Consider the following 16,161-nt stretch of genomic DNA (forward strand, 5'->3'; position numbering starts at 1 on the left):
TAATTAAATTGTACATAAACAAATTGAGTAAGTGAAAAAAAGAACCATTCTATTTACTAAGTTGCATGTCTTGTAAAAATGACCACAGGTGGGTCACTTTAAAAAAGATGACTGAATTTGATATTGGTAAACCAGCTGTTAAAGACCACAGGAAACTCTACAAATTCAGACGTATTCTTCACTTTACTGATATCTCAGCCTCCTTGAAAAAAGCTACCCCTCAAATGAGCCCTGACTTCTCCCACCACGGTCCTCTTCTCATCCAGCCTGCCACAGCCTCGTTTCTACTCTCCTTTCCAGCAAAACCCTCTGGGGAAAAAAGTGAAGAGACAGTGAACTAGCAAGATGCTGACCATTATGGAGGTTGGGTAACGAGTGAATGGGGGGGGCTGAAGTATTTTCTCTAGTTACACATGTTTGCAAATTTCCATAACAGAAAGTTCCAACCCCACGGGCATTTTTGCTGTTTTTCATTGTCTTTGCACAAGTTCCTCCTTTTTTGCCCAGAATGCTCTCTTCCCCAGACATTTCTAGGTTTTGTTCTCCCTCTGTCTGCAGGTCTTTGCTAACATGTGAGCACTCGGTAAGGCCCTCTTTATTTTATTACTGTATGTAAAACCCTAAACACTGCCCCCTCACCGTCCTGAATTAGAATAGGGGTTTCATGAGAGTAAGAATTCTGTCTGGTTTGCACATTTCTAGATCTCCAAGATCCGGAAGAGCTTGTGGAGCATAATAGGAGCTCAATAAATGCTTACTGAATAACATAGATATTTAAACCTTAGAAACAAAGCGAAAAGATGGGCTGCATATCCCTCCAACAACGTAGTGGAGCATTATTTGACTGGTTATGCAAGAATTCAGTATCTAGAAGAATGTATCTTTGTTTGTCTTTGTTATTTACTGTCAAACCTTTATGGAGTTAGTTGGTAACTTGGAGCACTTATCTGTTGGAGATGTGAATAATTCCTGTCTGGCAGAAAAATATCCCCAAGGGCTTTTACTGCCCTGTAGAACATTGACCGGTTTTATAGCTGACCCATAAATGTAATTATAATATTCCCTTTTAAATACTTATAAATACTTGGTGCCTCCAAATGTTCTTTGGACTGACTTTCCCATTTATTGACTCATAAAGCTTTAACATATTGATTCCGTATGTTATGAAGACGGGCTCTTAACTTTGTGAAACTTCTGCTTCAACAAATGAATTCAAACTGTGATGGCCTTTGGCTGCTGCTATTCCTGACTCTTTGCTCTCTGGGGCTCTGATGGTGCCTTGTCCAGCTACGTAACGCACATCTAATCCTCTGGCCACAGGACCCTTCTTCAGTCAGCGAGGGACACTTACACACCTGTAGTATCTGCCATCGGATTTCTCCAAAGCAAACAACCCCAGGCCCTTGAACGTCTTCATCAAGCTTCTCATCCTGCTGCTCCTGTAACAGGGTGCAACCAAGGGCCCCCCACCAAAGGGTTTGTAATGGGGTCCAGAACTCAGGATGTCCAGGAAATATTTAAAATGTAGTTCACAAGTCTAAACTGGGGGATGGGACAGAAGGAGTAGGGCCATTTGCATGTCGACAGTTTAGCAGACAACCTCTAGAATGGTCATTTGACAGATCCATAACTTTTGACCGGTTTCATGGGTATGTTAAATAGCTGTGGCCCTGCTCTGAGCCAGGGGGATGGGAGTGACTTCCACCCAGGATGTAACTGGGAGGCAACTCGCCCTGGTCACAGCACCTGTGTGAGAGTTTGCAGGTGACTCTCTTCATACCACAGAGCCACGCCTGCCCGGACTCACGATGTAGGAGCCCAGAAAAAGCTGGGGGTGGCTGGGAAATGCAGGAACACTGGCAGGTGTAGCCAATTGTGGGCAGAGTCGGAAATGGGGCTACAGAGGAAGACTGGTGCTGGGATTTAAACCCAGGCACCGCAGCTGTGAAAGGGGACCCGTGCAGCTTTGGCGAGAGAGGGAGAGCCACACAGCTTTGGGGATCCCTTTGCTAAACAGCTGGAAAGCAAGATGTAGCAGAGAGGCAGAGCTCTGTCTGAGCAGTTTGGAAGAATGCAGGAGAGACGTGGCAGGAAGGAAAGGGGTGAAAGTATTCTTGCTGGTGGGCCAGGAGAAGGTGCCACGTGGGTTTGGATTAAGAACTGGAGATCCGGGCAACACAGCTGATGGTGCTGGGAACCGAGGGAGGCCTGTGAGCTGAGCACGGACTACTGGGAAGAACCTGGCGATACCCGAGCCACAGAGTTCTATTTCTTTTCTTGAGGTGCGGTACCCCAGGCTGGGCAAAGGGGGGAAGGAAGGACTGTGTGTGTTTTAAGGGACTTTGGGATTTTAATGAAGACATTAAGTCATTACTCTTAAGTCTGCATAACCTTTGAATAAATAATTCCTTTCCTTTCCACCAATCTCTGACACTGAGAGCTATAATTCCCTGGTGGCGGGCAAGGTGAATGTAGTACAAGGGGACCCCGGGGAAAAGGGGGTTCATTCAGTAACAGTATCTCTCTCCCGGCTCCTGGTCTGTTCGGTAACACCCCTTCTTCATGACCTGCTCCTGCCCAGGATTCTGAAGCAGCATCAAAAATAAACGGCATCTCTTGAAACAACTACAACCAAAGATTAGCATCTACGTACCAGGCTGTCGAGGGTTTTGAGACTGAACCCTGGCTCAGCCACGGTACCGTGGGGAATCAGCAAAGCCTCCCATGGACACAGGCTTAGGGGCACAGCATGGGCCCTCCGTCCCTCCTGACTTAGCTCCAAGAGGTGAGATCAACCACAGAGAGCGTGTCCTCGTGCCCAGGCAGGTCACAGCGTTCTGCTGCCTTCCCTGCAGGAAGTTGCTATGTTGTTCTGAAGTAGAAAGACAAGTAGGAAGTTGCACTATGGCACCTTGTCTCCCTAAACGGAAGAGCTGAGTGACCGCACTGCAGCCCCTGGGAGGCAGGCAGAAAGAGCAGCAGCTGCCTCCCCTGGAGACTGCGGGCAGATGTGCTAACCGAGCTGGAGTGCCTGCCCCAGGCCCTGAGGGCTGCTCAGAGCACACACTTTTGAAAGCCACCTGGCGCAGTGGCCCCAGGCTGTGTTGTCAGTTCAAAAACCTGCCCTACCACTTTCCAGCTTTGGACCTTGGGAAATCACTCCAGGCCTCAGTTTTCTCATCAGCCCATCCGGTCTGCTGAGTCCAAGGACAGAAAGAGTTGACTTTCAGTCCCCACTGTGCCAGACCACAAAGACTGGCCTCGCGGACATCTGACCAATACAGTCACTGAGCCACCTGGGCAAAAAAGGCCCCCTGATTGTAGTTTAATGCTCTGCATTTGCTGTTTTGAAATTCTTTCTTTTTTGAAATTCTTTTATGCCTTTAATATTTTCAGACACATTAGCTTGTGTGGTTTTTTAAAAAATTTCACTTGGGTGACATTGGTTAGTAAGTTTCTACAGGTTTCAGGTGTACAGTTCTATAACACATCATCTGTATATCATATGGTGCGTTCACCACCCAAAGTCAAGTCTCCTTCCATCACCATCTATCCCCCTTGACCCTCTTCTACCACCCCCACCCCCTTTCCGGCAATCACTATACTGTTGTCTGTGTCTGTGGGTTTGTTTTTGTCTAATCCTTTCACATTTATCTCCCAGCCGTCCAACCCACTACCCGCCCTGACAGCTGTCAGTCTGCTCTCTGTATCCATGAGTTTCTATTTTGTTAGTTTATTTTATTCATTAGATTCCACATATGAAAGGATTCATGTGATACTTGTCTTTCTCTGACTGGCTTATTTTTCACTTAGCATAATGCTCTCCAGTTCCATCCATGCAAAAGGTAAGATGTGGCTTTTTTATGGCTGTGTAGTATTCCATCGTATAAATGTGCCACGGCTCTTTTTATCCACTCATCTATTGATGGGCACTTGAGCTGCTCCTACTGTTGGCTATTGTAAATAACACTGCAATGGACATGGGAAAGCATATATTCTTTTGAGTCGGTGTTTTGATATTCTTTGGATATATTTCCTAAAGTACAATTGCTGGGTAATAAGTCGGATCCATTTTTATTAATTTTAATAGTAAACTTATTTCTTTTGCTTTCTTAACTTTATTTTTATTGATGACACTATTACACATGTGCCCATCATTTCCCCCTTTGACTACCTCCACCCAACCTCCACTGCCCCTTCCCTCTGGCCACACCACACTATTGTCTGTGTCCGTGGGTTATTCATATATTCCCCTATTTGCTTATTTTTTCTTTTGTTTCCCTTGCCCAAGGAGATATATCAGAAAAAATACTAGGGTGTTTATGGTTCTCTATATACAGTATCATGTCATCTGAAAATAATGACAATTTTATTTCTTCCTTTTCAATTTGAATGCCTTTTATTTCTTCTTGTCTGATCACTTTGGCTAGAACTTCCAGTATTGTGTTGAGTAAGAGGTGAAAGTAGACAATCCTTGTCTTATTCCTGACCTTACAGGAACCACTTGTAGTCTTTGCCCTTTGAGTATGATGCTGGCAGGGAGTTTGTCAGATATTATATCGAGATATGTTTCCTCCATTCCCACTCTGCTGATAGTTTTTTTCATAAATGGGTGCTTAATTTTATCAAATGCTTTTTCTGCATCTATCGATGTAATCGAGTGACTTTTAGCCTTCATTTTGTAAATGTGGTGTATCGTGTTTATAGATTTGTAAATATTGTACCAACTCTGCATCCCCAGATTAAAGCCCACTTGATCATCGTGAATGATCTTTTGCTGAATCTGGTTTGCTAATATTTTGGTGAGGATTTTAGCATCTATGTTCATCAGGGACATTGGCCTATAATTTTTTTTTCTTTGTAATGTCCTTATCTGGTGTTAGAATTAGGATAATGCTGGTCTCATAAAATGAGCTTAGGAGTCTTCCCTCCTGCAGAATTTTTTTTGGAATAGTATGAGAAGGATAGGTGTTAGTTTTTCTTAAAATGTTTGGTAAAATTTACCCATGGATCCATCTGGTCCAAACCTTTTGTTTATTCAGAGTTTTTTGTTACTGTTTCAGTTTTATTAGTTGTAGTCAGCCTATTAAGGTTTTCTAGTTCTCTCTGATTCAGCTTTGAAAGATTGTGTGTTTCTAGAAATTTAATCATTTCATTTGAATTGTCCAATCTGTTGGCCTATAATTGTTTGTAATATTTTCTTACAATCCTTTTTTCCTTCCGTAGAATCAATCGTTACTTCCCCTCTTTCATTTCTCATTTTACTTATTTGGGTCCTCTCTCTTCTTTTCTTGATAAGTCTGGTTAAAGCTTTGTCAGTCTTGTTTATCTTTTAAAAAAGAAAAGCTCTTGGTTTCATTGATCTCTTGTATCTTTTTTTTAGACTTATTTGTTTCTGCTCTGACTTTTATTATTTCCTTTCTTCTAGTTACTTTGGGCTTTGTTGGTTTTTCCTAGTTCCTTTGGGTGTTTATTTGACATTTTCTTGTTTCTTGAAGTAGGCCTGGAATGCTACAAGTGTCCCTGTTAGGACTGCTTTAGCTGTTTCCCATAGATTTGGGGTGGTTACGTTTGTATTTTCCTTTGTTTCAAGATAGCTTTTGAATTCTTCCTTAATCTCATTGTTGACCCATTCATTTTCAGTGACATATTATGTAGCCTCCTTGTCTTCATGTGTTTTCCCCCTTTTTTTTTTCTAATGATTGATTTCTAGTTTCATACCATTGTGGTCAGAGAAAATACTTGATACGATTTCAGTCTTTTTAAATTTATTGAGACGACTTTTTTCATGTACTAACATGGTCTATCCTAGGAAATGTTCCATGTGCACTTCAAAAGGATGTGTATTCTGCTGCTTGGGGGTGAATGTTGGGGGATTCTCAATGACTTTATCTTTGCTCTCGTGTTTTGTGAAAGAAGTCCAATGGGACACTGATGTGTGCACCGGGGGCTGGACACCTCGGCTCACACATGGTCCTACCTGGGCCTGTTTCTCCACCTCCCTGGAACCATCAGGTGGTTCTCTGCCACCTAATGACCACCGCCACCGTCTGCCACCAGCAGGAGCTCGAGAACAGGGGGGTGGGGGTCAGGCACACCTTCCTCATGTGCCAAGTTGCAGGGTGCAACCCTGGGCATGTCTGGGAGTCCGCTCTGCTCCTGAAAGTACCCTTGTGCCCAAGGGAACTGGACATTAAATAGCAAATAAAAATCACCTGGCAGGTGAAGCAAAGACTTTAGAAAGAAGGAAAAGCTTTCTTCTGCTTTCTGAACAATGAGTCCTACATTTTCATGCACATGGACCCCACACATCACCTTGCCAGCCCTGACTCACTGAAGGGCATTTCCAAATTCTCTAACTTCTCTCAGGCCCCATTTCTCCATCCATGAGATGTGTCCAGACTTTCCTGACAGGATTCTGATGACATTTTTAAAGAACCGGCTATATAAAGACATTGTACACAACCCATAAACATCAATTCCCAGCCTGTCTTCCTTCAGAATTTCTCAGTGAACTTCAGCAGCTGTTTTCCAAGGGTTTTCCCTCCAACCAGGAAAGGAGGAAGCCGAGGGGACACAAGTGCTCACTGTGATAAAGAACAAAAGCTTTCTCCCAGGAAAACCACACCTCTTCTCTGGTACCAGAGAAGGGACTAATCACGGTACCAGAGCAAGGCTGGAGGCAGGACCTCAGCAGGGAACACCACAGGCCTTTCTAGGAACAACATACCAACCCCAAAAGCGCCGAAATGGCATTTCTCCTTCTTTTTCTCCTGTAGGGAACCAGTTTGTTTAAGTCTGGCAAATGCGACTCAGCTTTGTATGGAAAACCTACAGATGCCAAGTGGTAGGCAGGAGCCAGATCTTCAAACCAAGTTTTCCCATGGGAATCAGGCCTAGAAAATGCTTACAGACTGTTATGGCTTGCTTTTGCTAAAAATCCCTCACCCTGGTCCAAAGCAACAAGTGTGTATTGTCTATCTTCAAGATAATTTCCAAAGCCTGTGAGAGCTCTCCCAAGGACAGAGCTAATCAGCTCATTGCCATTCCCCTCTGCACGTTATTTTTATCTCCTTGATTGTACCTGAAATGTAGACAATAATATTCTACATGATAGATAATAAATCTTTCTTTGATGTAAGACCCAAGGGGAAAAAAAGCCTGTCTAGGCAAGGGTCAGGGCACTCCCCTCTAGAGTGGCCGAGGCACCCGTAGGCACTCTCCCCTTGAGAGAGTAATCGTGCCTGTTCCCTTTTTCCACACAGGATTGTTGTCGCCTCTGCATTGATTCTCGTCGTAAGCCACAATAGGTGCACTCTGCTGGACAGGGTCTGCTACACTCTCCTCTCTTCTCTGCTGTCTCTCACTCAGCCACTGGACATGCTCACTCCGAGACTTCCAGCTAACCTCCAGAAGAGTCTATCCCCAGAGCTACATTTGTTCAGGTGTCTTGACAGCGCCCCAGGTCCCACAGACCCAAATTCAGTTGGTCGGCATGTGCACGCTACTCCACCCTTGCTTCTACAAATGAGTCAGCTCTGGGGTTGACTTCCCTCTTGTGACCACAGCAGCACCCAGGCCCCATGGCTTGGAGCCTTGTTTTGCTTTCCTTATTCACCTTCCACGTTTAGTCAGGTGCATCTCAAACTTTCTCTCTGGCCACTGGTCTCTGTCTTCAAACCCCAGAATGCAAGGTGGGATTGAAGGAAGGTTGATGATCACAGAACTGAGCATTGAGGACATGCAGGTGAGCGTGAGGCCACGCAAAGCTCTTTTGGAGTTCAGGTCTAACTGGGAATAGACGTTGAGCAGGTGGCCATTCCATCATTCCCCAAAGAAAACACCTGGAATTCTGTCCTGTGCAAGTACGGTCACCCTCACAGTCCCTCGTGTGCTGAGAAAGTCCAGGTAGTGAGTGGTCCAACCAGAGCTCCAGACCCTCCCAGCAGTGGGACCTTCCCGAGGTCCCACAGCCTTTAAAGAGTGTTGGTCTATCAAGCGGCCCCATCTCCATGCCCCCAGGAGGAGCATCTTACCCATCTCCCAGGCTCTGTTCAACAGGATAACAGGCATCATTCAGAACACATCGTAGATGAAATTCTGTCATAAAAGGAATACCTCAGATGCTACTTCTTTCATGGAGCCCTTCCTGGCTCTGCCCCACCAGCTGGTGATGCTCATTTCTGAATCTCTGTAGCATTGTGCTGGCACTTGGTTCACAGTTCACATATTTTCTTGTCTGAGTGTATCTGTGACCCCCCTACAGGATCTAGCAAACAGCTAACAGCACAGAAGCACCCCACTCCCACCCCCTGGGGCCTACGTCACCCACGTACAAGCCTATTGCTGTCATAGGTCACGCTGTCCTTGGGTACTCGGTTTCAGGCCAGTCCCCCCTACCACCCCAGCAGGACCCCGGAGAGCAGGACTGTGCTTTCTTCCTCCCTGAAACCCCCCCATGACCAGCCCCAGCTCCAGGTACCCAGTAAGCCTTTACTAAGTGTTAACTGTTTGCTTTTTTGTACATTTTGCACTAATAGTTTCGCTGAGTAGAAGTTAATAAAATGCTAAAGTCATTAAAATGAGAGACATGGGGAAGTGAAATTGAAGAACTGGCCCCAAGAAACTTTGCTAGAAACTCTGAAGAGGAAAGAGAAGCAAAAAGAAACTGTGAAGCAAAGATAAAGGAATCAGAAAGATAGTCAGTGTGGGCAGAGAAATGATCAAGACAAGGCAGGATAAGATGGATGAAGAGTTTGTTCCAATTAAGCAAGCACCTATTAAGGGACTATAATGTGATGAGCACTGTGCCCGACAACGAGGGACACGATTGAATGAAACGGTCCCTGCCCTCCAGGGCCCTAGCAGCTCCAGGGGCAGGGATGAGGAGAGCTGTCATGGGAGGGCGGGCTCCCACCCCCGGATAGACAACAGCTATCAGCACGGATGCCTGCAATTCATAGACAAGCCTGGATTTCCCCCAGGAGAGAAGACTCATGCAAATGAAGGCACATCATCTAGGCGCCCACCTTGAAGCCCGTGTTACTCTGGGTACTGGCTCTCCATTTCTTCCTGCAGTCTCTGCCCCACTCTTCCCCATTCCCCAGGTCCCAATATTGCCCAGACACTTGACATCCCCCACAGTATTAATCTGCTTCTGTGAGTCTTGGGCCACCTGTCTCTCGGGTTGTGTACGCCCAGGGCCATCTTGGTCAGAAGGTGGCTCCCATGTGTGAAGCTTTAGACAGAATGCCCAGGTGTGATCTCTTGAGGCGTCTTCTTCACTTAACGCTCCTGGCTTAATTCAAAAGGGGCTCAGCTTGCTAACGAGAGACAAGTCTCAACACTATAAAGTTAGTAGAAAATGAGTTCCATGGGAGTTGGAGATACTGGGAAAGGAAAGCAAAGAATGTGTAAAGGAGATGAAGTTCTACAGCCTACAAAAACAAAACAAAACAAACCAACAAACAGAACACCACGAAGCTATTAACACAAAAGCAAAAACAATAATCCAAGTGCCCAAAAGAGAAACCAATAAATTACAGAAGTGATGGTATTGAAGAGTTTATTGAGGAGATACATTAATTATGGCTTTCTTTATTTCTGTTATTTATAATATACTAGCTTCTACATCATTCATTTAATTCAACTCAGTGTTTCTGCACATTACATCCCAGGCACTATTTCAGGTCCTGCAGGTACTATCGCTCAGCAAATGGCCCTTAGACTCCAGGAGCTTATGTTCCAGGTGGCGTGTAGTAGATACGTGTCATTTGTTTGTTTCTTTTATCCTTTAAAAAATTGTTATTGTTGTTCAAATACAGTTGTCCCCACGTATCCCCCATTCCTCTCTCCCTGCCCTACCCACCCCCACCTCCCTCATTCAGTTTCCTCCACTCCATTGTCCTCGTCCGTGGGTCCTTTACACATGTGCCCTGACTTCGCCCTTCCCCTTCTTTACCACTTTATCCCTTCCTCACTCCCCTCTGGTTACTGTCAGTTTGTTCTTTATTTCCATGTCTCTGGTTCTATTTTGCTCATTTGTTTGTTTTGTTGATTAGGTTCCACTTATAGGTGAAATCACATTTTTAAATATAGTTAATGAAAGGTACTCAAATAGAAAGAGCAACAGATGTAACAGAAAAAACCAAGATGAAACTGAGAAAACAAACATGAAGAAGGGGTAAGGCTACCCACAAAATCTACGCCGCTCCCCTGTCCAGGGCTGGTGCTTCCGCACCCTTTGAATCTGGGATGAACCCGTGACTGTTTCAACCAACATAATGTGGTGGAAGTAAGTGCCAGGTGTGGGTCTAAAGCTTTAAGAAGACCTGCCAGCACCCACTTTTAAGAGTTTAGGAACTCTGAAGGCATCCAGCTGCACCAGAGAGAGACCACGTGGTAAGGTCGCAGGAGAGGAGAAGCCCGGAGATGATACAAAGAGAAAGGGAGGTACCACCATCCAGCTGAGCCCAGGTGCCATGGCTCCATCCTATACGTGTGAGGTTTTGAATGTCTCAGCCAAGTCAGCCCTTCAGATGCCCACCGCCCCAGCTGACGCCATGTGAGGCAGGCCTCTCTGCTGATCCCAGTCAACACACAGACTCATGAGACTAATAAGTGCTTATTGTTTTAAGTCACTACACTTTGGGGTAGTTAATGATGCAGCAATGGACAACCAAAACAGGAAGGGGTGCCTGGGCTGAGGTGCTACCTAACAAAAACCTAAACACGTGTGTGATGGTTCCTTTTATGTGTCAAGTTGGCTAGGCCATGGTGCCTAGATATTGAGTCCAACACATCTGGATGTCTCTGTGAAGGTGTTCATAGATGAGACTAAAGTTAAATCAATAGACTTCAAGTAAAGCAGATTATTCCTCATAATGTAGATGGGCCTCATTCAATCAGCTGAAGACATTAAGAAAAAGACTGACTCCACCCCCCACCAAAAAAAGGGAATTCTGCCAGCAAATGGCCTTCAGACTTGAGCTGCAACAGGAGCTCTCCCCTGGGTTACCAGCCTGCTTGCCTCCCCTGCACATTTGGGACTTGTCAGCCCCCACCGTCACGAGACAATTTTTTAAAGTCAATCAGGATTTATCTCTCTCTGTCACTCTGGAGAGCCCTGACTACTATAATGTGGCATTAACATTGGGGACTGAGGAGCAGGCACAAGCAAGGCCTCCAGGACACTGTTTATGAGGGCTGGCCAGACAGAGAGGAAAGTGTTATCGGAGGCTAGGAGAAAGATGGCCCATGCTGTGTAGTGGTGGAAAGTTTAGTAACACTGTCACCTGCACTAATGAGCTAAAAGAATTGATAAATTTGGCTACGGAGATTTCCAAGCAGATTGTTGAAAGTGCCAACTCATTTTTCTCAGCTGTGTATGATGAGGTCCAGAAAAAAAGAAAAAAATGAACTTAAAAAAACCCCTTTCCTCCTTTTTTTAGCAGAATCGAGAATCAAGAGAAAATATTTCCGAGTGAGGTACTGCTGAGTTGGAAAACAAAACTGCTTGCCATCCCCTGTAGTTTGAGGTAAAAAGATACCAAAATGAGAAATGGCCTCAAGGCAAAGAGCGCATCCAGGGCACTGAGAGCAAAGTGCGTTCACAGAGCCAAGATTTCGAGGGTGTGAGTGTAAGGCTTTGAGACTTCAAGGAGAAAGAGCGAGACCCAACCTGTCGGCTGACCCCTCCCAGGTGTCATTCCTGTGAGTGACATCGATCTATCTGGATATGACAGCTTCATTGGGCACTCAGATGACTTCAGCCCCAGTCAATGTTGCAGGCAGCAGAAGAACCACCTAGTCGAGCCCAACCAACCTACCGAGTCATGTGAAATCACCACATGGTTTGTGTTTTAAGCCACTAAGTTTTGGGGTGACTTTTTACTTAGTAATAGATAAGAAAAATACCAATTATGGATCCTGAAGAATAATAAGGCCTATGATAATTCCGTTATTAACAGAGCAGTACCATAGTTTACTTTTATCTATACATTCAGTTTTACTGTATGTAGTTACAATGATTATATGTGTGATTTTTATGCTGGTTTTGTTTTGCTTGGCAATACATAACATATCTCACTTTAAATGTTAATGCATAGCTTAGACAAAGACCTGCAAAGGTTAAAAGAACTGGGTCAAAGTAGAAATACCAGGTTAAATAATTGACATAAATTGTTTTAGCCCAATATAAAAAAAACTAGGCAGGCGATAGTAATCTGGCAAGGTATAAATTTCCTAATTTATCAGGGAAAAGATTGCTGATGTTAAGACGGTATGATTACAAGGGCAATAGTGTGCCAAAGTTTCAACAACATAGAAGGAAGGAAGAAATTATTAATCAGTCATGACCTTGAGGTTCAAGTCTCCCAGGAGACAACAAATTAAATTTGATTCAAGGATAACAGCCAGAGAGAAAGAAAGCACTATACACAAATAGAGCAATATTAAAGAACTCCCATAGAAAGAAATAAACAAGTAGCTCGAGAGAAATTAGTAAGAATCTGAACAAGAAATTCACTCACACACACTCTCTCTCTATATGGCCAATAACGTTACAGAACGTACTAAGACTCGCTGACAATCGGAACAGTTAGATGTCACTTTTTCCATAAGGAAGCACCGCTGATGCTACACAGTGATGATGAGACTTCAGGAAAACATGTCCTCTGACAGATGGTGCTGAGCATAAAGTGGCGCAGTCCTTTCAGAGGGAATTTAGAAATACTTGTCAACATTTCCAATATGCGTAATCCTCCCTTCGATCCAGAAATTCCACCAGTAGAAATCTATCCTACGGCAACATAAGTACACAAAAATACCTGTATGAAGACACTCCCGGGGACGTGTCTCTCCCAACCAGGGTGGCAGCTTCATGAGAATGGGCACTTTGTCACTTGACCCTACATTGTTAGTAGCTACGTCACTTCCTGAAACAGAGCAGATGCTCCACAAATATCTGTTGAACCAGTGAATGGGACTGAAAATTGGAAATTAATTTTCTGTCACTAGGAAATGTTTACAACTACCCTATGGAATACTATGAGCTATTAAAAAATATGGTGTAAATCTATGTGCACGAGCTTTGGAATGTCTCTAAGACCAAGTGTTAAAAAAAAAAGAATAACAGTAAAAAGTTAAAAATAACATAAATTCCACCATTAGAGAACTGCCTTATTAGATTGTGATTTAAATGAATGTAATTATGAGGCTACCCTTTTGATGTTGGCCTTGATCTACATTTATTGTTGAAAGATGTCTGTCATATTGCATTTCCAAAAATCTTTAGCATTTTCACCATCTAGTAGGTATTGGGGCAATTGCTCCTGGTCCTCATAATCTCTCCGTGTGGCAGGTACTCTCATGCCACTTTATAGTCAGGAATGCATGCAGCCAGAGAGAGTAAGCTCGTCACCCAGGGTGACTGGGTGGCAGAGCCAAGCCGTGGGACTCCAGAGCTCCTTGTCCAAGCCCCACAAGGACAAGCTGACCATAAGCTCTGGGTTCAGCCCAGTGACTCAGCATGATTATAAATAGCATTCCCTTTCCTTCTAGAACCCCTCCAGACAGGGACCATGGCTTTTGTGGTGGTCACTCTACCACCTCAGGGACCGTATTCATTCTTTGGAGCCAGTGCTTTGCAGTGTCCTCCAACTCCCTACCTCTGTCTGCTCATATGGAAAAGGGGACAGCAATAGTCTCTGCCCTACATGTTGTTAAGGATAAACGATTTGATGTTTTTAAGTGCCTGGCACCAACCCGCTTATAGTGTGTGTACAGGCACACGAGATATCTGGATGCTCAAAAAATACTAGCAGAAAGTATCCCCTGTTAATATTTTAAATACATGTGCATGCACACGTGTGCATGCCAAACATATGTGTGTACATATGTATTTGGTGGTGAGCAAGCATCCCCACAAACACGCCAAAGCCACGTGGCTTCTATGGTGCATCCTGCCTGCCATGCGGACGTCCTGACCAAAGACGACTGAACAGCAAACACTTCTAAATGTTAAGTTAAGGTGAAAATAAAAAGATTGCCTCGATCGTTAACAATTCAGATTGGATATCAGTTAATTTCATTGGTACAGTGTCATGAGCTAAAAAAACACCTCAACTTCTAGTTTCTCTACCAATTAACTACTTAATTATTTGTAAACAAAACTGAAGGGACCCTGGCAATCGTTGGACTTGAACAATCTGGTGAAGACCTCTGGGATCCGCTTTAGAACCTAACCCCTGAGCGCACGTGCACTCAGGGAGCCCGGGAGGCTGGGGGCTGGGGGCTGGGGGGGAGCGGAGGTCCCCCTGCCCCCAGCCCTGAACTGCAGGTGTGTCGGTGGCAGAACTGTGCAATCTCTAACTCATCAGCTTAAAATTGCTGCAGCCTGAGAAGTAGCTTTTTCACTTGCCAGCGTGTTGTACCTCGTGTACCACTTCACCAGTGTGTGCCACCGCTGAAGCCGTGCCCTGGGAATGGCAATCAAGAAAGTGTGGTTCGCTTTGGAGAGAGATCAGCAGCGAGCTGGGAGGGGCACGAGGAACCTCGGGAAAGGTCCCATCGCTCCCTGCGGGCGGTGTTTTGAGGGTTTGGACAGATTCATCGAGCTGATTAACACAAGCATCGTATAAATAATAGCCAGTTTTTGAAGGTGTTATTGCTTTGTTTTGTCTTGTTAATGAGTTCTCTAGTTACATTCATTGCCCCACGCGCAAGAGGCATCTGGGTGCTGTTTTCTATTAATGAATGAAACTCTTTTCAGAAACCCGGCCCTTCTGATGCCATCCCGCCACCACAAGCTCCAGAAGCTACTTAAGGAGGTGCCATCTGTCACTGTGCTCTCAGACAGTGAACAGAAACCCCAGCGAAGTAGAAAATGCCACCAAACCCCATCCGACCCCCCCCCCAGGCGCGTCTGCGGTGGTTTTCCGTCTCTGCAGGGGGGCCAGGAGCCCTGAGGTGGGCTGCGGGTCAGGACTGCCCGGCCTCTGGGCACCTTGCCCAGAGAGCAATCATTTCTGCCAAGTGTTCCCAGCTGAGCTGGCGGGGCCAGCGAGCTGCGCTCTCAGCTGCACGCTTGGTGTCACCGTCCCCCACCGCGCCCCCAACTTCTGCAAGGGACTTGAGGAATCGCAAGCCGGGGACTTGGTGAGCAGCACGGCCCCACGGGCTCTCAGCTGACCCGAAACAGAAGATGCTTTGTTTCGGGCAATCCAGGCAGCTCCCCAGAGCCCGCCGCCCCGCCGCCCCGCCCCCGCCGTGTGCAGTAACCTCCGCGCGGGTGCCCAGCCGTGCGCCACTGACGCCAACTCACCGCAGCTCCGGCCGCTTGATTTGAGTGTAGGTGTAGCATCGTCCCAGAACGATCTCGAGAAAATGGGGGGTGGTGCCCGTCCCATTCCACTGCCTGTACGAGGGCGCCTGGCCCAACTTCAGGACTCCAAACACCACCACCACCGCGACAATCGCCAATGCAACCAGGACGCTCAGAAGGATACCCAGCCTGATCTTGGCTTTCCTGGAGAGAGCGCAGCAGGGCTTCTCCTCTGGCTCGGGGCTGAGTCTGTGGTCGGGCTCGGTGTCCATGGCAGGGTCGGTCGGTCGGGCTGAGTCGGGGGACAGGACCTGACCGGCAGGAGGTCGAGCAGGAAGAGGGGAGAGAGCTGCCTGTTTGGGAAACTGCACCTCCCCTTTTATCTTTCACTTGCCTTTTCTGCATGCGCTTCCTTTCCCACCCTACCCCGTCCTTCAAACTTCCCTGGCTGGCTGGACCAATAAGAAGTTAGAGGACTTTATAAGACGTTAAAAAAAGGGAGAGGCAGCCACCTTAATCTTACCCTGCAGATATGCCTGCATAACACTCTACGTTCCTGCACCTTTCCGCCAGCTCCCTTTGTCAGACTTGGACTTTACACTTTGGCTGCACTGCTTCCTGGGAGAGGTGAAGGCTGGCTGCCTTCCCATGTACCTGTGGACCAGCAATGCCTTTCACCTGCCAAGGGATGCTGTACCTCTGCTTCGTGCGTGGACCATGCCTGCTCAGCCCCCTTCAAAGGCTCCATCTAAGCCTGACCCCTTCCCTCAAGTGGCGTCTTGGTAAAGGTCTGGGTTCAAACTTAGCTCCATCACCCGGTTGCTGGGCCAGGTAGGGTA

General features: G+C 46.0%; 1 protein-coding gene across 1 annotated transcript in view; it reads right to left on the reverse strand.

The window, feature by feature from the left end:
* The window catches only part of CD38 (CD38 molecule), a 37,963-nt gene extending 22,092 nt beyond the window's left edge, over positions 1-15,871 (reverse strand). Inside the window, exon 1 of the mRNA XM_037126863.2 lies at positions 15,323-15,871. Within this exon, the coding sequence (XP_036982758.2) occupies positions 15,323-15,594 (272 nt within the window). The 5' untranslated portion in view covers positions 15,595-15,871. The remainder of the gene's footprint in view (positions 1-15,322) is intronic.
* Positions 15,872-16,161: the final 290 nt, after the last annotated feature.

This window comes from Artibeus jamaicensis, unplaced genomic scaffold (genome assembly GCF_021234435.1).
Source record: "Artibeus jamaicensis isolate MK-2021 breed Jamaican fruit bat unplaced genomic scaffold, CSHL_Jam_final contig_76, whole genome shotgun sequence".
Classification (NCBI taxonomy): domain Eukaryota; kingdom Metazoa; phylum Chordata; class Mammalia; order Chiroptera; family Phyllostomidae; genus Artibeus; species Artibeus jamaicensis.